The 23,832-nt window shown below is 50.4% G+C and overlaps 1 protein-coding gene across 2 annotated transcripts in view; it reads left to right on the forward strand.

Annotated features, from left to right (window-relative positions):
- Positions 1–23,832, forward strand: part of LOC138452547 (uncharacterized) — a 172,052-nt gene that overhangs the window by 77,234 nt on the left and 70,986 nt on the right. For both annotated transcript variants that reach the window (XM_069604993.1, XM_069604992.1), the window contains exon 4: positions 5,665–5,805. In XM_069604993.1, the coding sequence (XP_069461094.1) occupies positions 5,665–5,805 (141 nt within the window). The remainder of the gene's footprint in view (positions 1–5,664; positions 5,806–23,832) is intronic.

The following is a 23,832-nucleotide window of genomic DNA, read 5'->3' on the forward strand; positions in this document are numbered from 1 at the left end:
TCTCATCAGCCTCTCCGCCGCCCCATTGGCCCGCGGCAAAGAGCGGGGTGATCTTCCGATGTTGGACCCCATACCCCTCCATTAGTTCTGAGAAGCGCTTGCTCTGAAACGGCGCCCCGTTGTCTGAGCACAGGGTGTGGGGGAAACCGTGGGAGGAAAACGTTCTCAATGGCCACCACCATGTGCTCAAAAGCCACCGAGTCCACGAATTCGACCTCCGGATAGCGGGAGTACTCGTCCACGATCACCCGAAAATGTATGCCCAGTGTGGTGGATCCAAAGTCTGCATGCACCACCTCCCATGGCCGCGTCCCCCAGGGCATTGCTTCGATCACTGGCTCTCTTTGCAGCAGGGACGCCACCTGGCACCAGACACAGGCAGCAACAAAGTCATCAACCCTCCGTTCCAGCTCAGGGAACCACACCTTGAGGCGTAGCCGGGCCTTGGTCTTGGTGGTGCCTTGGTGTCCCTGGTGGGCCAGGGTGATCACCTCCTTGATTTTGGCTTGTGGCACGACTATCCGTTCACCCCTTAGAGGCCAGATGCCGTGAACGATAGCTCTTCCCTCACCTTCCACAGTTGTTCTAGCCCCATCTTGGCTTCTTGCGTGCGCCCGGCCAGGGACTCCAGCACAGTCTTCCATGAGCCCTGTTGCATCGCGTGTTTCAGTATTTAGAAACACTCATCCTGAGCTGCGGCCGCCTCCAGATCTTCGAGGTGCATGGCATTGGGGGTTGCCGCTTCCACTACCATACAAACGTGATCGTCTGCTTCCTCGTCACACGTGTCCAGCTCCTCTCTACTGTCCAGGGCAGATAGTCCGCTGCATTGTTCACACCAGGCCTGTACACTAGGGTGACGCTAGGGTGACACCATATTCGAGGAGGGCAAGCATCCATCGTTCGATCCTCGCCAGTGGTTTGGACGAGGACCCCGCCAATGTGGGCAGCAGGGGTTTTATGGTCCGTCACGACAGTCACCGGGCGGCCCAGGACGTAGAGCCAGGACGTAGAGCCGGAAGTGCCTGCACCCCCAAAGCATTGCTAGGGCCTCGCGTTCTATCTGCGATGCGTTCGGTGTCGGACAGCGCCTTGCTGGCGTAGGCCACGGGGCGGACACCGCCATACCGATCAACCTGCATCAACACGGCCCCTAGGCCAAACGGGCTAGCGTCCACGATGATTTCCGACGGCAGGGCAGGGTCGAAGAACGCCATGGTGTCCTCAGTCATGAGGGCCCTCTTAATGTCCTCGAAACGCCGCCTGTTCGAGAGGGCCCCAGTGCCAGGTTGTTTCCTTCTTCGTGAGGGCCCTCAGGGGCTCAGATCTTGATGCAAGGTTTTGTATGAATCGACCACAGTACGTTACCATACCGAGAAATCTCCTCACATCCCACACCGACTCAGGTGGTTGGGCCTTCTTAATGTCCTGCACTTTCCTCGGATCTGGCGACACACCTCCAGCCTTGGACACAAATCCAAAGAATTCGATGGTTGGGCGTAAAAACTCACAATTCTCCCTGTGGAGCGTAAGGCCCAGTGATTGCAGTCTCTCAAAAGTCCTGGCCAACTTGCGCAGATGGTCTACCTCAGTCTTGGCAAACACTAGGATGTCGTCACTAATGTTTAGGACGCCACCCAGGTCAGCGAGGGCACCTCTGATTATGTTTTGAAACACCTCCACTGCCGATTACACGCCAACACTGAGTCTCTTGTACCTGTAGAGTCCACGATGAGTGGTGAATGTGGTTATGTATCTTGACTCCGGGTGCAGGACAACTTGGTGATAGCCGGCCCAGAGGTCCAGCTTCGAAAAGAAGCAAGCACCTTGTACCTCTGCATGATATCGTCGATGGCTGGGGTCAAGTGCCTCTCCCTTTTGATGGCCTTGTTGGGTAGCCTCATGTCGACGCATATGCGGACGGAGTCAGGTTGCTTCAGGTTCCTTGCCACCACGATTGGTGAGACCCAAGGTGTAGGACCCTCCACCTTCTCGATGATATGTAGACTCACTAGATTGTCCAATTCCTTGTCCACCTGCTCCCGGAGATGGAATGGCACCCTCCGATGTTTCAGGGCTATAGGCTGCACAGACTCATCAATGTGCAGCCTCACTGGGTCACCGACCATTTGGCCAATTCCGTGGAACAAAGCGGAATATTTATCCAGCAAATCATGTATGTCCTCGAGATATACAGAGTAGGCAAAGCTGATGATGCCTAGGGCCTCCGCCGCAGCACAACTCAGGAAGGTATTTGTGCTCACCGGTGTGACGTAGAAGCGGGCCATGATCTGTGAGCCATCATGCTCCACCTTTGCCACAAAAGCACTGGCCAAAGGAATGGGTTCCGACCCACCGAAAGCAAAGATGCGGGCCTTCGGACTGTCCAGTCTGGGAGGTGTGTCCATTGCATCATAGTGTCCACGGGCCATCACATTGACCTATGTCCCATGTCCATGAGCACTGGCACAGGCGACCTGTTCACTTCTACCACACACCTCAGTTGGCGTCTGTTCTTTGACTTGAGGGCCCCCACACTGCACACAAAAAAAATGTTCTCTTCCTCTTCCTCTTCCTCTTCTTATGCAGGGGCACCCTCCTCGCCCTGGTCTACCTGGGCCACGTTCGGGGGGGCGATTTTGATGGAGGAACCCTGACCGAACCGATCCTCTGGACACCATCACTGGCAGGGCCTCCTTACACATGCGGGAATAGTGATCTACGAGACTACACCATCCGCAAGTTCTCCCCACCGCAGGGCACTCAGCAGGGTGGGGTAAGTGATATCAACACTTTTGGCACGACTCACCAGCTCTCCCACCCCTGTCACGGAGGCAGGTTCCTGGTCTTCTGACACCTCTGCCACCACCCCACATGGCACATACCTCCTCTGTCTTTACCGGGCGCGATCCGGCATCCATCCTGGACGCCCAGGCCTCCGACACTTCATGGCAATGCCCCATTCAAGGATGCGGGCAAGTGTAGTGCCTGGTTCTCTCAGCACCTGCCGTCTCAGTTTTCCTGACGAACAGGCCTGAATGAGCATAGTCCTGATCATGTTCTCTGCATCACCCCAGGTACATGCCAATGACAGGCATCTGAAGTGACCATAGAAGGTGTCCAGCGTCTCGTCCTCCTTCTGGCGTGCTGACAGCATTACGAACCTCTCATAATCAGCATTGGCGAGAGGCAAGAAGTGATCTTGAAGAGCAGTCTTTGCCGCTGCATAGGAGGCATTAGCTGTTTGGAGGGACTCAAAGATCTCTTACACTGCAGGTCCAGCCGCATACAGCAGTGTCGCAAGCTTGCTGTCATCATCCGTCTCCATAGTGGCCCTGAAGTACATGTCCAAACGGTCCACCCACCTCTTCCACCTGGGCCCCAGGCTGGATGGCGGGCCTGAGACATCAAATTCTGGAATAGGCTGCAGTGCCGCCGGGGCCCGCATCTGCGCCATGACTGGAGGGGGCTGCTGCATGACCGTTTGCACCACAGGCAGAGCTTGAGGCGGTGGCTGGGCTTGAGGCTGTGCCACAGGCTGGGGCTGAGCCTGAGGCTGTGACTGGGCTTGAGGCTGCTGCAGGTCCGCGGGCTGCCCACCGTCCTGGTCGTCAGGCGCATTCATGGGTTAGAGCGCACAGGCACCACCAGCGTGAACTGGGGGCAGCAACGGACCCCACCAACACAGTCCAGTCCCCACCAGGGGCCTTGAATTACACCAGTCCAGACACACACAGGAAACACAAGTCCATACCTGATGATGATGAGGATGATGATGGGTGGCAGAACTCCAGACCAGCAGTGTGCCTCACACACATACACTGCAGCTGGGCATGATGATGAGGGTGACAATGGAAATGTAAGTCCTCAGCTGCAAGATGCTGTGACCCAGCATGGATGTCCCAAAAATTGAGCCAGGGATGTATAAGGGCTAAGCAGGCCTTGGCATCTTTCCCCCTTTCCTAGCCTTCACTCGACGTAATTCGCCCCCAAAAAATAATAAATTCAAAATTTGGGCATGTGTGGGCAGGTACAGCTGCCTGCTACGATATGCTCCAAGAATTAGGCATGGATGCCCTGCATGAGCCCTACCGGAGCCTCGTGAGTATCCCCTGCCTGGGATTCAAAATGGCCACTCGCCGCGTGGCATCTGCCCGGCCTCCAGTGTGGAATGAATGTCATGCAGTAATCCGATCCGGATCAAAAATTGAAAATCACATCACCGCTGGGCCCGGGACATGCACCGACCTCGTTGCCACTATTGGGGGTCTCTCCATGACCCGTTCAGCGGTTTCTGTGAGCCCCTAACCCCGCAGACACAGGCACACATGTCTGTTCAGCTCGGGCTCCCCGATCGCATTAACGTGGCCGGGAATGCCCCCTTTATTTATAATGTATGTGGTGACGTGCAACCTCACGACGCCGCATGCACTATCCTCAAGGGGGCAGCACCACACTCACCATGTGGGAGCAAGCTTTGTTGCACACCAGGCGGGCAGGGGCAGGTTGTGCCCCATGTGACCGGGATCGGCATAAGGCCTGTTTTTAGGGGGCAGCCTTTCTGGCACACTGTGACCAGGGTGCTCTGGGAGGCAGAATGACAGCCCCAGGATTGCAGTGATCGCAGCATGCAAGACATGCTCTGGAGCCAGAATTGGGAGGAAGCCGCTCGTCTCTTTGTATTCATTATCTCCACGCGACTAGGCACGACCCTCATGGTGAGGTGATGTAGTCAGAACAGCCAGCGCTCCTCTGACAGCGTGGTCTTCTCAGTCACTTCCTTGTTCCGGTCCTTTTGTACACCTCGCCAGCACTGACAGCATGGTCTTCTCAGTCACTTCCATGTTCCGGTCCTTTTGTACACCTCACCAGCACTGACAGGGTGGTCTTCTCAGTCGCTTCCCTTTTTCAGGTCCTTTTGTCCTCCTCGCCAGCACTCCTCTGACAGCACGGTCTTCTTTTGCACTTTTTCCGGACGGTCTCTTTAAGACCGTACACCCATCAAACAAGCGGTATGTGAAGGGAGTGCGGGACATTTAGAGTTGCTGTGAACACAGCATTTCATTTATTGCTACATATGGTCATGTCTGCTGTGTTTTTGTGTTCTTTCTGGCTCGGCTATAAGCCCTGTTTATGTGGGTCTTCTTCACCATTCTCATTGGAAAGGCAGGAGTTTGTAATGCCCAGATGCCACAGATTTGTTTGATAAGAATGATGGTCCGATTTACTGCCATGATGCACAAACCTTTCAAGCTGAAGTTTTGATGTATGTTAATATGAACATGTGCAATATTCTTTATGGTACTTTCTGACTCATGGCACACACTTAGGCCCTTAGCCATCTGCTTTGAGGGTCAGTTTTAATTTCAGTTGCTAATTCGACCACATCTGCAGTGGTACCAAAGTGAGTAGAACTTTGCATTACCTACAATGTGTATGAACTATACTTTGCACATGAATTTAGAAAGATGTCTTATTGATCTTGTCTACTTTTAACACGTTTACTTCACCTGCAAAATCCATGTAATTGCTCACACGATCCTACGGGCTTCATCCAATCAAATCAATGCATTGAATCAATTAATGGATTTAATATACCTGTGTATTTTGTGTCTGCCAGTTGGGACACCTCGCTCACAGCGCTCATGATTGTCTCTGTTCCAGTGAAACCGGGGGCTTGTCCGGATATAAAAGCCAGTTGCCTGCTCCCCCTGCCAAAGGCAGAGTGTAAAGATGACCTGGACTGCGGAGGGCTGAAGAAGTGCTGCAAGCTGTGTGGGAACCAATGCATGAACCCGGCTTCAGGTACCCCCTTTGTGTACAGCGTAACAGAATTAATGTATGCGCCGCAAGGCCCCCAATAGTGGCAGAAGGGTGTTATACAAAAGCACTTACATTACATGACATTGCATTGCTCTGGGGTTCTGTTCAGCCAGACACACCACACACAGCCGCAGGCCTTCAGAGAAGTGTGAATGAGGGGCAGGAAGAATTGTCGGAATGAGGCTTACATGGCAAATCCTCAGGAAGCTTCGCGGCTTGCAGGGCAAATCCTCAGGAAGCTTCGAGGTGTATTCTCCAAAAGACATAGGAGCCTTTGGGTTAATTATTCTGGCATGTAATTAATTTAAATAAGTATTTATAACTCGCCTAATTACCGGAGACCAGCCTCTAAGTGCGGGATGTCTTACTTCCAAGGGGAGGAAGGATAGCTCAGGGGCCACACTTTTGTCTTGGAAGCAAGACAACAGTAGTCAACGCAAGTATTTAGCGCATTAAAATGAACAATACAATAAACAAGACAAACACGTTGCCCCTAAGCTATCCCCCCCTCCCAATCCCCTTTTGTCCAGTCACATTAAGTGATGTGATAATGTTTTATCCGTCCTTGATAGGGTGTCTGGGTTGTAATCTGACTGGTGCACAGAGGACAGGGCACACTAACCAAATGTTGTCTTTAATTAAGCAATAAGCCTCGAGCCTGTGGACGTATTACTGCATCAAGTAATGACCCAGGGACCATAGTTACAGGCCCTGGGGCATTATCTGACACAATAAACCCCCCTCCCAGGCTCGGTGTTTATTGCTATTAGTACTCTGGCCCATTGGACCGTTGGACCGTGGTACTAATTGTGTCTTTATTCGGTTGCGAGACGCTTCATCTTTCAGCAACCGAAAAAAAGAAAATATCCGCCTTTCTCACTTTCCATGCAGCCATTGAAAAGAGCAAAAAAACTGAAAACAAAGAAGATGGGCGTCAATGAAGGGGAGAAAGGATTACATGTAGTCCCTTCACCATTTCCTTCGCGGCCACTTGCGGAAGGACCACAGAGCAGCAGCAGTAACCGGAGCCTTGTCAGGCTGGTAACGACCCGGCGAGGGCCAATCGGATTGTTTGTAACAATCTGTTTGTGCCAGGTACTAATACGGAGTGTGGAAAGCATTTAAATATATATGAATTGGTCCTGCGGCTGCCTCTGTTTAAGGAGGAAGGCAGGTGCCTTGAATACATTTAGCCTGTTATTCTCAGACACTGACTGATTTATTTCTTGTATTCATTTCTATGTTTTACTGATAGTTTGTATAGTGCATAGGCTGTTCAGCAGTACTTTTTGGTGTGGGGGGGGGGGGTATTGAGGGAAATAGGCACACCGACAAACCTTGTGCGGTTTACAATGGATTATAAAAGCCAAGCTGCAAAAACCTATGTAAAGCGGATCAAGCAATGGGCCCAGATAAAGCGCTATGGCTAGAGCATGCAGCTGGGACCGGAGATGTACTAGGTTAGTCATGCTTCAGGTCTAGATCATGTCTGCTAGTAACATCGGACTATGTGCTCGGACAATGAGCCCAGATAAAGCGCTATGGCTAGAGTGTGCAGCTGGGACCGGAGATGTACTAGGTTAGTAATGCTTCAGGTCTAGATCATGTCTGCTAGTAACATTGGACTATGTGCTCAGACAATGAGCCCAGATAAAGCGCTATGGCAAGAGTGTGCAGCTGGGACCGGAGATGTACTAGGTTAGTCATGCTTCAGGTCTAGATCATGTCTGCTAGTAACATCGGACTATGAGCTCAGACAATGAGCACAGATAAAGTGCTATGGCAAGAGTGTGCCACTGGGCCTGGGCATGTGCTAGGTTAGTCATGCTTGAGGCCTAGATCATGTGGCCAGCTGTACTAGCTCCGATGCTGCCCATCCAAGGAATTGTTTTAGGGTTGATGTCGATTTAGGAAGGTCAGTCTTTGAACTAAAGTGTAGAATTTCAAACCCATGTAGAGAGATCAGACAATTCATTAAAACTAGAACTTTTCTTTATAAACTTAGGTTACTCAGCCACAGTCAAAAGATTATAAATGGCAGGAACAGAATCTGTGCTTAATAATATGAAGCCACACAGGGAGAAAGGGAAGATGGGGAGGGCGGCACTAGCATGAACACTGTGAACCTCCAGTCCTCGAGGACAGACCATCGATCACCCCAGGGTGCACAGGCTTTACTTTCATCACTTTCCTTTACCTCATACTCGCAGCTCTTCCAGCAGCTGGGCGCCCGCCAAAAGTGGAGGACCTCGTTTTCGGTTGCTGTTTGTGAGTCTGTGATCCCGCGATGCTGTGGCTGCAGGAGTGCTTTTTTCGATCCAGAAAGACGAAGAGTGGCGATGTTGGGGCGATTTCCAGTGAAGGAGTGGATGGTGTTCCAGCAAGGAGATTTCCAGTGAAGGAGTGGATGGTGTTCCAGCAAGGAGATTTCCAGTGAAGGAGTGGATGGTGTTCCAGCAAGGAGATTTCCAGTGAAGGAGTGGATGGTGTTCCAGCTAGGAGTATGCGTCGGGTAAGGAGCGGGGTGGATATAGCGCCATATATGCGCTGTTGTCGCTTCAGAAGTAGCTGGGCGCGCTCTCCGGGTCGGCGATCGAGGTTAGGTGGGTTGCTGCAGGGGTTTAAGTTTTAGCGCTTTTGAAGCGGCGGCGGGCGCATATGGGGTTAATTCCGTGACGATCGGTCTCCTCAGTTCATAACCCCTGTGCTACTGAGATAAATCAAAAAAGTGTTCCTGTGTTCAGAGGAAAAGGGCTGGAATTTTAGAAACGTTTGGCAATGGTAAAATCCACTCGAGAAGAAACCGTCGTAAAGTATCTGTTTCAAGTCGCACAGTGAGTAGAGCCTCGCTTTGACATCAGTGCAGAGTCTGCTAACGCAGGTTCGAATCCCGGCGGGGCCAAACTCAGCCTTTCATCCTTCCGAGGGCGATAAATGAGCACCACACACCATGGGTAATAATAAGAAGCGCTCAGATACCTGAGGGTTCGTAGCGCTATATAAGTGCCAAATTATTGTTTTCTTCGCGGGCACATAGAGCAGAAGCAGGCTGCCCTCATTACTCGAGTTACCCGTTGTTATGTTTCCAGGTGCAGCGTCAGCGGTTTGGATGGCCTCTTTATTAGGTGGGTTCTAGTGGGGTCGTGTGGCGGCGAGCCCGATTGATTTTTTGGTGCTGCAACACAGCAAACCTAAATGTTACTCGGGCTTGGTTTTGGGTCATGACATCTCCGCGCTGGGTCTACGTCACTCCGGGGTGTCTGTCCCCTCGGGGTACGCGCTCGTATTAAACGACAATAAGGGAGCTGGTCGGCGGTCGATCTTATGGGAATTGCCGCAGGGGTTTAAGGTTTTAGGTGCTTTTGATGCAGGGTGTCCAGTCCAACAGCTCAGTCGGGCGAAGCTGCGTTGGGGCAATCGTTGTGGAACTAAGTAGGAGTATACAACTAAGGAATAATTGTGGGAGTAGTGGTCCGATTTCGCACATTAATAAGCGCTGCAGCAAAACTTGCGGAGTAAATTACATATGGCACCTTAGGGGTCGGACGTGGGTACCGATCTAATGCCCACCCAGGTGACACATTTTAGGAAAGTTGGAGTTGCGAGCTGAGGTTGTCCGCAACATGCAGATCAGGCGGGTGGTTTCTGTTAACACAGCACTGGGTGTGTTGTCACACACGAGTGGTCCCTGTGGCCTAATGGATAAGAAACTGTTCTCCTAAACCGGCGGTGGTTCGGGGCAATTTGGTTTTAAGGCGGCATTCTTACTTTATAAGGAGGAGGATAGCTCAAGGGGTAACGTGCTCACCTTGGGAGCATGACGGTACAAAGCACTCCAGGTTCGTTCCGTGCATAGAAGCCCCTGGGTATTAAACACGGTATGAGTAACCTAACATAGTTCATACACAATTATTAAGAGGTTCTAGAAAGGCGGGCATGAATTCTTCCATTGCGGTTGTGCGGGCAGTAGTAGTTGTGGTCAACTGGTTTAGTATTGCAGGCACGGGAGGGGCGTCACGAAAGTGACAATGCGTAGAAGCTACTATGGTGTGTTACTTCACTGTGCGCCTAGCAGTTTTGACCAGTTACTGTACGGTAGTCGTTAAATTGCACAATTTACGACACATGTTACTGTCAAACGCCTCCTTGGGAACTATTTAAACTGTCGGTACGAAAAGGAAAGATCTGACGTTTGCAACGGCGGGACAAGCAGATACGACTCTTCCCAAGGGATGGGGGAGGCCTCTGGGCAGGGACTACAAAAGGGCACTATAAACAGTATTGAATGACGCCTTACATTATGTATGGGAGCGCCACGAGGCAGGTAGCACCCAGTTGCGCTGCAAGGATTATGGCATGCCTCTTTCCAACGTTAGGGGGTGCATCACGAGGCAGTGGGGACAAAATGTTGCTATTAAGCATTATGGCTGGACTCTGGTGTCGGGTGTCGGAGCACCACGAGGCAAGATGGTAGGACTGAGTTGCATGATGGTGCGACATGGGCACAAATGGGGGCTAAGAAGTATAGCAGGGACGTAATAGCAAAGTGCGGGGAATTTTATGATAGGCCAGTTGTAACGCACCGGTACGCTAGTGTTTTTAAGGCGCGATTTTGCGTTTAGGGGTGGCCTCTCCCCCCATGTTTCTGTAGCTCAGGGGATCAACAAAGATATTGGGGTTGTAATATAACTGGTCAGTTCGCTACTTACAGCGGTATAAGCAGGTGTAATGTGCATTTGGGATGAAACAGGGCGAGCTTTTCACTTACGAGGGTTCGCTTAGGGTCAATGGGCAATGCACAGTATGGTATAGGCGCAGTGTTCGCTGGTATGGTTGGAGGCCGTGATTGCATAAGGAACGGATAACCCCTAAGGTTGGTGTGGCAATGTTGTGCCTTTACAAGTGAGGTCCAGGTACGGGCACAGCTTTAAAGAACTGCTGCAATACTTGCGGGCTGAAATGAAATGGGGTCAGTGGCCGTGTTTAGGAGTTTGCGTTTAAAGTTTTGAGCCCATTTTGGTGCATTATGGGAATGGTAGTTGGGCACAGGATTGGTATCAGATTGGCTTTTATTCGGTAAATTAATTTATGCCAGACGCAGTCATGCCCCTGGCCGGGGTTTAGCGCCCTGTATACCTGCAAGGCAAAGTCCCAGAATGCGTTTAGGCATTTGCCATGTGCATTTCTAAGTAAGGCGGATTGCATGCAGCTGCTACGCATTGGTCAATGTGCTCTCTATGGTTTTGGAAATGGAAAAATGGCGGCTTTGCAGTGAAGACATTTTCTTTCATTACACAGGCATGGGATTGGTTTTTCCAAAAAACAAAAGTAATCAGAGTTGGTTTCCAGTAATGTCCACACGAATAATAGGGAATACTTGCTACGAATAGGGATTTTCTGACCATTGATGTTAGTAGGTGCAAACATGGTGTAAGTGCATGGCCACGGGATATGGTTGCCCGTGGTATTACTGTACATTGTTGGTAACAGGGTACGCACAAGGCCATGGAATATTGGGGTATTTACTAGCCATCGATGGTAGCAGGTGCAAGAAGGGTGCATGGCCAGGGGATTGTGGCTGGCGTATCCCTTAGGCGTATACACAGCCCACAACTGTTGGGTTTGAGAGATGGGTGCGGGTATATCTCCTGGATTGATCGGCTTGGCTTTACGGCAGGGGGGCATATGGCCAGGCAATTGGGGGGACAGCCCCGGGTACTGTTGCGTGGGGGGGGCACTGCTGCGCGTAGTGAGTCACTGGTCCCTCCCACGGGAGGTGAATAGTTAAGTACACTTTCCATAGCACAGCAACGTGCGGAACTCGCGTGTCTGGACTTTTATGCAACATCCAAGAAAAATGTTAGGGTGCATCTGGACCGAGTAAAGGTTTCTTAAAGTGGGTTTCTACGTCTTTAGGGCAGGATAGCGTGCCACGGGACTTAACATTCTTTTAAGAGGCACAATTACTGAAAGATTAGCGGAAACATGGCGGGTGGATAATAAAATTATGGCTAATAGTATAGGTTGTATGGATACAAATAAGCCCCACTTCTGGATAACGAGACTACAAATACCAGAATGCAATTCGGCAGAAGGCTGTAGCATGGCCTGAAGTTGTTTAGATATGGGAGTACTTAGTAGTTATGAGGAAGGTCGAGGGATAATAGGCTGGTTGGTTTTCAGGAGCCATTCGAAAGGGTTTTCCGGGAGGCATTCCTTGGGGGAGATGATCCATACGGACAGGTAGCGATTGCACCAACCAAGATTTCCCTGAGATGACAGGGTGGTGAATTATTCACTCAGCTGACAAAGGCATTTATGTATGAGGGAAGGTACCTATCCACGAGGCAATGCTTTTGGGACACAGCCTACAAGTGTCCACAGTATGCCTCATGTCTGCATTGGGTGGATAACAAATTGTTTTCTGTTCAAATACAGGCAGGGGTGTCTGGTGTGGCAACGAGGGCTCCGCTTCCTCGAACAAATGGTGTTCTCTCAGCCCAAAAACATCTGCGGGGGCAAGGTGGTATCAGGCACGGAGGGTTGAGAGAGTCGTGTCTACGAAGGAGATGGTTGGACAAGGCAAGGAACGGAGTCGGACCAGCCCCCCTGGGGAGCCTGAAAGAACAGGGGCGTTTGGTGGTGGCAACGAGGGCTCCTCTTCCTCGAGCAAATGGCACCCTCTCAGCCCAAAAACATCTGCAGGGGCAAGGTGGTATCAGGCACGGAGGGTGCAGGGAATTGTGTCCACGAAGGAGACGGTTGGGCAAGGAACGGAGTCGGACCGGGGCCTCTTGGGAGCCTAAAACGGCAGGGGCGTCTGGTGGGGGCAGCGAGGGCTCCGCTTCCTCGAGAAAATTGCGCTCTCTCAGTCCAAAACACCTGCAGGGGCAGGTGGGTATCAGGCATGGAAGGTTGAGAGAGCGGTGTCTACAAAGGAGGTGGTTGGACTATGCAAGAAACGGAGTAGGGCCAGAGCCTCTTGGGAGCCTAAAACGGCAGGGGCGTCTGGTGGTGGCAACGAGGGCTCCGCTTCTTCGAACAAATGGCTCTCTCTCGGCCCAGAATCACCTGCAGGGGCAGGGGGATAGCAGGCATGGAGGGTTGAGAAAGTTGGGGCTACCAAGGGATGGTTTGAGGAAAGGGGAGGCAGTTGGCCTCAAAGTGGTGGTCAAACCGGGAGCCGGTTGTGCAAGAGCAGGTCAAGGTATGACGGAAAGAGGGAGGGGACTGAAGTATCCCGAGATCAGGCACAACGGGCAAAGGTGAAATCCCTGGTCAAAGGAGGATAGACGGAGTTGCACCGGGCAGCAAGGTGTACTCAGAACTGCTAGAACTACAAAATAGGAAAAGGGGGAGCCACGGTGGGCGGTAACCCACCTTTGGCGTGGCGGGTTGTGGCAACCTATGATAAGACAAAGACTCCGAATGAGCCATTGCTAAACCGGAAGGGGCTTCGCCCATTCTAGACAGCGCCTCCTGGGAGCCTAAACGGCGGGGGTGTCTGGCGGTAGCAATTGGGGCTCAACTTCCCCCCAACAAACGGCGCTCCCCCAGTCCGCAAAGACCTGCAGGGGCAGGCGATTTCTCAGACTTGAAGGCCTTGGGGGAGTTGTGCCTGCAAACAATATGGAGGTAAAGGGGGAAGCAGGACGAGGAGCAGTCGCCACACCTTTTGGAACTAATTTTTAATACCTGTTTACAGTGGTTATGTATATGTAAAAATAAATCTGCGGCCTTGTTATGCCAAATCAAAGGAAATGTCTCATGCAGCACCTTACTGGAGGGGAAACGAAAGGGGCTGACAAAATGGGTAATGTTGGATACAACGGCATAGCTATTGGACAAATGCCCAGGTTATGAAGGTGACGAACGGCGAGCGCAGCAAGTGGAGGAGGCACCCCGATAACCGGGGCAGGGGCCTTCCTCCTGGACGCTCTCTCGCCCCTCCCCCCCAGGGGCAGGGGAGAGGGCGGCAAAGGAGCCAGAGGAGAGGGTGACAAGAGCCCGGGAAAGCCCGCGAAGGGCAACAAAGGAAGGAGGCGGGGCTTGGGACATAAAAGCGGCGGGCGCCCGGCGCAGGGGCACTTGCAGCCAAAGGTTTTAGACTTAAAATGCAGGTATGGCCGGGAATGACATGGGATGAAGTAGACGTGGGGGGTCGCATAGATACGAAATCGGTCCCAGCCAGGCCGGTGGATGAGAGCGTGGCAAGCGAAAGAACAGCACATAGCAGGGGCAGGGGGTCCTATGCGAAAGGGAGGGGGTCCTTTCGTGGGAACTCCTCTTGGACCAACCGGCCCAGTTACCAAGGGGAGTTGCCAGAATGTTGGTTGTTCGCCGAAGGGAGGTGCACGTATGGTAATGCGTGCAGGTTCAAACACACAAAGGCAGCGAGCGCGGGGAGACACAGCCCCACCAGCCGAGAGGGCAAGTCAAGGGGCAGCGCGAAGGGCAAAGAGAAAAGCAAGCATGATTGAAACAGAGCTGCCCACACCCATACGTTTACAGGCCATGATTCCTTTCTTGAATGCATACAGCGAGAGGGGTGACGCAAAACTGTTATGGGAGGGTTTCAGGTGGGGATTTAAGATTCCCTTCCAGGGGCAGTTAGGAACTAAGGAGGCTTGCAATTTAAAATCAGCGCTAGCTATGCCCGAAATATTGGCGCAAAAAGTGGGGAAAGAGGTACAATTGGGGAGGGTGGCTGGCCCCTTCCGCACTCCTCCACTGGGAAACCTGGTGGTTTCACCATTGGGCTTGGTACCTAAAAAGGATAAGGGGCAGTACAGACTGATCCAACACTTGTCCTTCCCCGAAGGGGAGTCGGTGAACGATGGCATTTCGGGGGAAGAATGCAGGGTGCATTATGCAACATTTGAAGATGCAGTGGACTTGGTAAAGGCAGCGGGGGTGGGGGCCCTCATGGGGAAGGCGGACATTGAATCAGCCTTCCGGTTGCTACCAATTCACAAAGACAGCCATCATTTGCTGGGGTTCAAGGTGTTGCAGGATTACTTCTACGACAAATGTTTACCGATGGGGTGTGCAATTTCATGTGCGTATTTTGAAAGGTTTAGCAGATTCCTGGAATTTGCAGTCAGGCGAAGAAGCAAGGTTGGGGGGATGGTGCATTACCTTGATGATTTCATGTTTGTGGGGGGCCAAGGGACTCAGGATTGCAAGAACCTCATGGCGGTATTTCAGGGGTTAATGAAAGAATTTGGTGTACCTCTGGCGGAGGAAAAAACGATGGGTCCGGTGACATCACTTGTGTTTTTGGGGATTGAAATTGATTCTGTAGCAGGGGTGTGCAGGCTTCCGGGTGACAAGGTACTGAGGTTGAAGGAAGTGATTGCGGGATTGTTGGGCAAGGAGAAAGCCACTTTGAAAGAGCTCCAGTCCTTAGCAGGCAGCTTAAATTTTGCAGGCAAAGTGATCCCCCCAGGTAAAGCATTCGCTAGAAGCATAGAGTTGAAGACAGTGGGCTTGAAGCACGCAGGCCAACACGTGCGCCTAGGGAGAGAGGTTAAGAAAGATCTAGAAATGTGGGACACCTTTCTGGATCATTTTAACGGGGTATTGGTGTGGAAGGAACCCCTGGGGAAGGGAGATGGACCGAACCTGATTACCGATTCATCAGGGGCCCTAGGTTTTGGTGCTATCTTGGGCCCTAGGTGGTGCGGGCAGGCTTGGCCGGCGGAATGGCGGTCCAGGGAGATCGCCAGGGACATTACGGTACTGGAGTTGTTCCCGATAGTGGTGGCATTCAAGCTCTGGCCAGGGCAGATGCAAGACAAGAAGGTGCTAGTTTGGTCAGACAATCTGGCAGTGGTCCAGATTATCAACCAGGGAACAAGCAAGAACGGGAGGGCACTGGGGCTGCTCAGGGAATTGACTAGGTGCTTGCTGCAACTAAATGCAGAAGTCAGGGTACGTCATATACCCGGGGTTAAGAATGTGGCCGCTGATTCTCTTTCTCGTTTGCAGTGGGGAAAGTTCCGGGAACACCATCCGGAGGCGAGCGCACGGATGACACCCTTCCAGTCACAGTGGTGGGGACTGGTTGGGGAGATCTGAGCGCACTGATCAACACGGCTCTCGCACCAGGCACCATGCGGAGATACAAGGCATGCTGGGAACGGTTCAGGGCCTTTCAGAGTAATATTCTGCCCGAGAGCGAAAAGGGCCGGCCGGTGCGCGCCTTTGTGGGTTGGTCCTGGAGCCAAGGACGGTCCAGGGCGTGGGTGGCATATCACTTGGCGGCGATTGCTCAATTCTACAAATTAAGGGGCATGCCTGATCCCATGAGGGAGCATTATATTGTCATGGCAATGAAAGGTTGGGCCAAACAGGTATTGGCAAAGCCCGACGAAAGACGGCCCATAGATGTGGGAAAATTGCACAAACTGATCAGGAACTTGGGGGTGGTGTGCAGGGACGAGTACGAGATAAGATTGTTCGCGGCAGCCTTCTCTCTCGCATTTTTTGGGGCGTTGAGGGTAAGCGAGCTGGTGCCTGCCAACAAAAAGGGGAAAGGTTCGAGTTTCTTGAGGAGCTGTGATGTAAGGGTACAGGGGGAGCAGTTATGCTTATATCTGAGGAGGTCCAAGACCGATCAGATGGGAAAAGGCAGAATGATCACATTGGGGAGGGGGCAAGACAGTCCGGTCTGCCCAGTAGGATGCGTGAGCAGGTACCTGAGCCACAGGTGCCTCACGGGGGAAGAGGCCCCCTTCCTGGTGCACAACGATGGAACAGCACTAAGCCTGTTTCAGTTCAAAAGGGTGTTGGACAGATCTCTGGGGGAGGCAGGGTTCTCCAGTGGGAGTTTCGGGACACACTCCTTTAGGATTGGGGCCGCCACAACCGCGGCTGGGATGGGCCTGGGTGCGGAAACAATCAAACAGATTGGGGGCTGGAGGTCAGGCTGTTTTAAGCGGTATGTCAGGCCTGAAAAAATGCAAGACTAACAGTTCCTCCCTCCTGTCTCCCCGCAGTAGCACCAAGGCTGGGAAGGCGGCGGTCCGCCTGGGTGGTGGGCCATTCGTTTGTGACAAGGGCCAAGGGAAGCTGGTCAGCCAAGCAGGAGGTGCTGACCGCCGGGGAGTACCGGGTGCAGTGGCACGGAGTGCCGGGCATGAAATGGGCACAGCTGCGAGGGCACATACGCAGTCTCCTGAGGCGCCATCGGAGGCCTGACGTATTGGTGGTACACCTCGGCGGCAATGATTTGGCTGAGTTGGGGAGGGGGATCTTGCTCAGAGAAATGATGCCATCATTGCAGGAACTGGCGGCGCAATTGGGGGACACGGAAATCATATGGTCTGAAATCATCTCGAGGCGCGAATGGAGGGGCGCCGAGAGTCAGGCAGCCGTGGAAAACTCAAGGAGGAAGTTGAACTGGGCCATGGCTAAGTTCTGCAAAGGGAGAGGCCTGCAACACATCAGGCACGGTCTGATCAATCTTAAAAACACGGAGTACTACTTAAAGGACGGTGTGCATTTGTCGGAGCAGGGAATGGATTTGTTTTTCTGGAACATCTGCACAAAACTACTGGAGTTATAAGCTAAGAAAGGGGGGAGCCACGGTGGGCGAGAACCCACCTTTGGCGTGGCGGGCTGTGGCAACCCAGGATAAGACTAAGACTCCGAATGAGCCATTGCTAAACCAGAAGGGGCTTCGCCCATTCTAGACAGCGCCTCCTGGGAGCCTAAACGGCGGGGGTGTCTGGCGGTAGCAATTGGGGCTCAACTTCCCCCCAACAAACGGCGCTCTCCCAGTCCGCAAAGACCTGCAGGGGCAGGCGGTTTCTCAGACTCGAAGGCCTTGGGGGAGTTATGCCTGCAATCGGTATGGAGAAAAAGGGGGAAGCAGGACGAGGAGCAGTCGCCACACCTATTGGATCAAAAGTTTAATACCTGTTTGCAGTGGTTTTTGTATATGTAAAAAATAAATCTGCGGCCTTGTTATGCCAAACAAAGGAAATGTCTCATGCAGCACCTTACTAGAGGGGAAACGGAAGGGGCTGATAAAATGAGTAATGTTGGAAACAAATGGCATAACTATTGGACAAATGCCCAGGTTATGAAGGTGACGAGGGGGAGTGCAGCGAGTGGAGGAGGCACCCCGATAACCGCGGCAGGGGCCTTACTCCTTTTCGCGCTCTTGCCCCTCCCCCCCGAGAGGAGGGCGAAAGAGCAGAGGAAAGGGCGCCAAGAGCCCCGAAAAGCCCGCGAAGGGCAACAAAGAAAGAGGGCGTGGCTTGGCGCTTAAGTACAGCGGGCGCCCGGCTTGGGAGCACTTGCAGCTCTTCCAGCAGCCGGGCGCCCGCCAAGAGAGGAGGACTTCGTTTCCCACCCTCCCACACTACAGCTATGGCAGAGCCTGGACGTCGTTGTCGCAGGATGGACAGGCGGGCTGTGGCAACCCAGGATAAGACTAAGACTCCGAATGAGCCATTGCTAAACCAGAAGGGGCTTCGCCCATTCTAGACAGCGCCTCCTGGGAGCCTAAACGGCGGGGGTGTCTGGCGGTAGCAATTGGGGCTCAACTTCCCCCCAACAAACGGCGCTCTCCCAGTCCGCAAAGACCTGCAGGGGCAGGCGGTTTCTCAGACTCGAAGGCCTTGGGGGAGTTATGCCTGCAATCGGTATGGAGAAAAAGGGGGAAGCAGGACGAGGAGCAGTCGCCACACCTATTGGATCAAAAGTTTAATACCTGTTTGCAGTGGTTTTTGTATATGTAAAAAATAAATCTGCGGCCTTGTTATGCCAGGTTCGAATCCCGGCGGGGCCAAACTCAGCCTTTCATCCTTCCGAGGTCGATAAATGAGCACCACACACCGTGGGTAATAATAAGCAGCGCTCAGATACCTGAGGGTTTGTAGCGCTATATAAAAGCCTAATTATTATTATTATTATTATGAACCCTTCAGAAAATAAGGCACTATATGCACCCCCATCATGAATTATAATACAGAGGCTGCAATAAGGAGGTTCTGCATAATCCCCACCACCAGTGTGGAGACCTGTGCTAGCGCTGCAATCCAGGAGACGAAATGACCAGGAAACACCCATTGAGGTTCTCTCAGAGCACACTGGATTGCACACTTATGAAAGAGACAGAAGACTGGTGGAGCAGCCCAAGCACAACATATAAACAGACAATCTACACACTGCTTACTCCAGGGACCTGGTGGATACTCCGAAGTGGGCAAAGATGACACTCTCCTTATGACCCCAACCACATCATCCTGAGCACCCGCGGGGTGCTACTGAGGAGATAGGCAAGGGTAATACTAAGAGGGATCAGCTCACCCCCACTACCCCCGAGCATTTACATCAAATACCTGATCTACCACTTGGTGTTTACTGGAAACAGGCAAATAAGGGGCAGAACACAGGCCTGTCAATTGGCAGCTTTGGGGGATGCGGCAGCCGAACAGCATCAGCAGAAGATGGAGTGTTAAGTATTGACCCAGCCACACAGCAATCTGGGGAGGGGAAAGTAACAGGGGTGCGAGGGAGGTATTGAGTATTGTGGAGTTTTTTTTTTTTTTTATTATTTTTTTTTATTGTTTTGGTAGTAAATTTGCTTTACACCTTTACAAAATTTGAACATCATAAAAATACATTTAAAATCAATTATGTACATAAAACGAATACAACCATTTTGCATCACCTCACCCAAATTTAATTTCCTCTAAAAGGACCTTGAGGGAGAACCCTTCGAGTATACAGGGACGCTGTATGCACAGCCATAATACACCTACAGTCACTGAAGGCGTATACATCATAACAAACTACCCTCCACCTAAAAGCTCCCTTACGAATAATAGCGCAAAGGCAAAAAGGAAAGAAGAAAAAAAAGGAAAAAAAAGCACAACAAGTAAACAATCAAGGTTCAGCAGCACAGCAAAACAGAGGAATATACAGCAATAAGCCCAGATACAAAACTAGTTATTGCGCCCAACTCCCTTATTAACTATGCGGGTAGGCCAAACCCATCCTATTAAAAATTGCACAATTCATTGGTAACAGCTGTTCTTCAATCAATGAAACAAGTCTGACAGTTGCTAAAATAATAGCATTCGAGGAGCCTTGCATACATCTTAACCATACTAAATTGGCTTCAAAACTCGAATAAGAAAAAAACACAGAATCCAAGCAGCATAACCTTTGTTTCGCAAAAAATTCACAGTAAATAAAAAGATGTTCCAGCGTTTCATTTTCAGACCTATTCAAACAAAATCGACAATCATGCTCCCTTTCCAACTCCCTATACCCGGCCCAAGACCGAATACGTGCTCCCGTGTGGATAAGATCCAAACGGAAGCGTATATAAATCTGTCTGGCCCTTTTTTCAGGAAAACATAGGATATAGGGCAACCTTGGAGTAACTGCATGTCTAAACATAGCATAGGTCGAAAAGGAGGAATAACCCCCAACCTTGTCAGAGTTTTGAGCCCAGGAATTGCGAAAGAAGCGAGTTTTAACTTTAGTTGGGGTATTAGTCAAATCTGTCAGAGTCATATTAAGCGAGGTTAAAGTCTCCATTATTTCCTCCATCGCTTCGAGAACCGAAGCCGGACAATTTTTATCCAACATTATCTGAAACTCCTCATAGAGTGAATTTGGAGGAGGCAAAAGAAATTTACAAAAAGCATTTACCTTCCTCCAAAGATATTTGTCAGCTAGAGAATAGAGCCCCAACTCATGTATTATGATGGAATTTGGTACATAGCCTGGTAACCCTAATATTTTCTTCCAGAGTAGCCCTTGGATCTGATTTAACAAGGGCCCCATCTTCAACAAACATATATCGAGCATATAAAGCAAAATGGGCTCTATTTTCATCGTGTAAAATTGGATAAGGGGCAAGAGAGAAAAGCTGCAGTATTTAGCATAAATTATTCGCATTTGACCCATTACAGGGCTAAGCTTCGCGTTCAGCAAAGTCCGCCATCCATCAATTGAGTTCCCATTCGACAAATGATAACCCAGGTACATAATCGCGTCCTTCCTAACAATAGGCTGCCGATTGATAGTAAAAGTAAATCTCGGCAGTTTTTTTTTTGCAGTGAAAATCATAATATGGGATTTCGCCGGGTTAACGGTCATGTTGTTCTGCAGACAATATTCATAGAATGTATTTAATTTGTTCTGAAGACCGAATGGCACTCTGTCGAATAGGATAATATCATCAGCAAAAGCCAACCAATGCAAACTCATAGTGCCCAATATTACGGGAAATGAATTAGTCTCTTTCCAGAGATTCTCGATATCTGCGAGACATAGATTGAATAAGACCGCAGCTAGATTGCATCCCTGTTTGACCCCTATCCTCGTAGGAATATTAGCAGAGAGAAGCCCCTTAGCATTGATCCGAATCTGACACGAGGTATTCGTGTGTAGGGCAGCAATTAGAGCCACCAAGGTGGAAGGAATGCCATAAGCCAACATCTTCTTCCAAAGACGAGCTCGAAGGACATTGTCGAAGGCACATGTGAGATCCACGGCAGCCATATAAATGGCGCCCTTTGATTCTCTATGCACAGATCTCCTTAAGTGTGCTAAAATTGAGGCATTTAATTGAGTGCCCATAGCCCTACGAAAACCTACCTGAGCTTTGGACAAAATATTAAGGGTCCTTATATGAGTTTCTAGGTCAACCAAAATAAGTCGTGTAAATATTTTCGCTGCTGTGTCAATCAGAGCAATCGGTCTGAAATTTGCAGGATTGCTTAACACCCCCTTTTTGTGTATGGGAATAATAATGGCTATTAGCCATGAAGCCGGAATGATCCCGGTATGATAAATCGACTGATAACAAGGAAGTAAGTACCTGGCCCAAAAGTGGGGATCGGACTTAAACACACAAGGGGGCAGCCCATCAGGGCCGGCAGCTTTAGATGGATTCAATTGCTCAATTGCCCATATGATATCCTTTACTTCCCATGGACAGATCACCGGAAGTGACAAGTTCACGGGAATGCTCTTTGACTCGATATACCTATCAGGTAGAGCAAATTTCACACTAAAGAACCTCTCCCATTCAGGGCCTAAAATAACAGCCACCATGCGATGATCGACTTTTCCTGTTGGATTTCTTAAAATGGCCCATATGTCCCGGACTTTTTTTTTACACAACAGACCAATCATATATTGGTTGGCTAGAATATGGGCTGCCCGACGCAACAGTCTTATTTGGTGCTTATAACGCGCCTCAATCATGTTTTTTTGGCGATTGTATCCAAACTGACAAATAATGCGCTTCCTTAATAGCCGAAGATCACAGTTTCTTTGCTTTTTTAAGCATGCTACCTGGGAAGCATTGACCTGGGCAACCCCGCTTTTATCCTTCCCCAAGGGATCTTTCGCAACACCTACCAGGTGCATATGGATCATTTTAGCATTTATTTCATTAATTTTGGTCTCATTTTCTGTAGAAGTCATAGCGTCCCAGCTCACTAAGATATCCCTATTTACCAAAAATGTTACCTTCCTGCACACGGCAGGATGCCAATTTACAGATATATTGTTTCTGTCACATGCCACTAGGGCTGCAGGGGCAGAAGCTGCATAACATTCACCCCCCATGTGCAAACGAGAATACAGCATATGATGATCACTCATACCCAGATCTAATATCAGTATGGGTTCAAGCAGCCCAGAGGATGCTTTAGAAGCAAATAAATAATCAATAAGTGAGGTGGCTAAGCCTCGCTGCCAGGAGAACTGAATAGAGTGTGAAGCCAATTGAATTGGGTCTATCCCCTATGAATGGAAAAAAAATAATAATTTCTGCCCTCTGTCCTTGGCCTGTTGCGTGTAGGCTGAACAGCAAGAAAAGGGGCGTATAGCGCTCCTTAGATATAGATAGCAATTCAAATCGCCTCCGATCATGATTTCATAATCGGGGCAAACCCTAGCCGCATAGGTTAGAATCCGTTCCAGATCCTCCACTAACAGATCCAGCGGAACAACTTTAGGGTTCCAATATATGGACAGTAAGAGCAGATTCAAATCTTTGCAGCCTTTAAGCGTCAATTTTGCTGTCACACAAGAGGCCGATAAATCCACTATAGAAGCTGTGGCTTTCAGTCTGTTATTTATAAGAACTGCTATACCTCCTGAGGGGCGACCTGTGGTAAATCTTTCAGCCACCATGGAGAAGCAAGAGAAGCCATCTAGGCTAAAGGCATTTAGTGACATAGTTTCTTGAAGAAACAAAATATCGGGCCTCTTGTCAGGCTCAACTTGCTTATGCCATGCTGTGAGATTTCCTAACCCACAACAATTCCAAGAGGCCACATTCAAGTATGGAAGTTATGAGCCAGGATTGGGCTCTATGTTGACGGCAGTCGCTTTTATCAAAGGTTCTAACCAGGCTAAACCACTTAAGGCTTGGGAAAGTGACGCCAATTGGATAGATAGTTTGTTAACTTGTGAATCAGGCAGGTCACCAACCAAAGCATTAGAACATATTGAGGGGGGGGGGGTTGGACCCATTCAAGGAATGCCCATGCAGATTCCATATCATAGAACAATCTAGGAGTAAGACCAATGGAATAAAAGTCTTCAGCAAATTCAAATAGCATTTTGGTAATAATTTGCGACTGAACTCTGCAGAGTACTCTGTTGTTATTGTGGGCCGCTAATTTGACCCAATCCAGATCGTTGGATGAAAGGTTTCTTAATGCTGGAATTTGGAAAAATGAATTCATTAAAAAGGATCTATTTATACGTGTAAGCCCATTTATCTCTGGATTACTAGTCCAGCCTAATATTAGTTTCATATCCTTTGGCGTTTGCACAAAAGATGGCCCCTCCAGATCAGACCCTCCGGGAGCTACTAAGGGAGGGGGCTCAACTTCAACACAAGGAGCACACGCCGGAGACACAGAAGCTGAAGTAATAAGTGTTGCCCTAGCGGAACTGCTCGACTCTACAAGGGGTCCCTCCTGTAAGGCAGCGGGGCCCAGGATCCCCTGGACATCCGGCTTA

The sequence above is a fragment of the Ambystoma mexicanum genome, chromosome 4p, assembly GCF_040938575.1.
Source record: "Ambystoma mexicanum isolate Mex_15411 chromosome 4p, UKY_AmexF1_1, whole genome shotgun sequence".
Taxonomy (NCBI): domain Eukaryota; kingdom Metazoa; phylum Chordata; class Amphibia; order Caudata; family Ambystomatidae; genus Ambystoma; species Ambystoma mexicanum.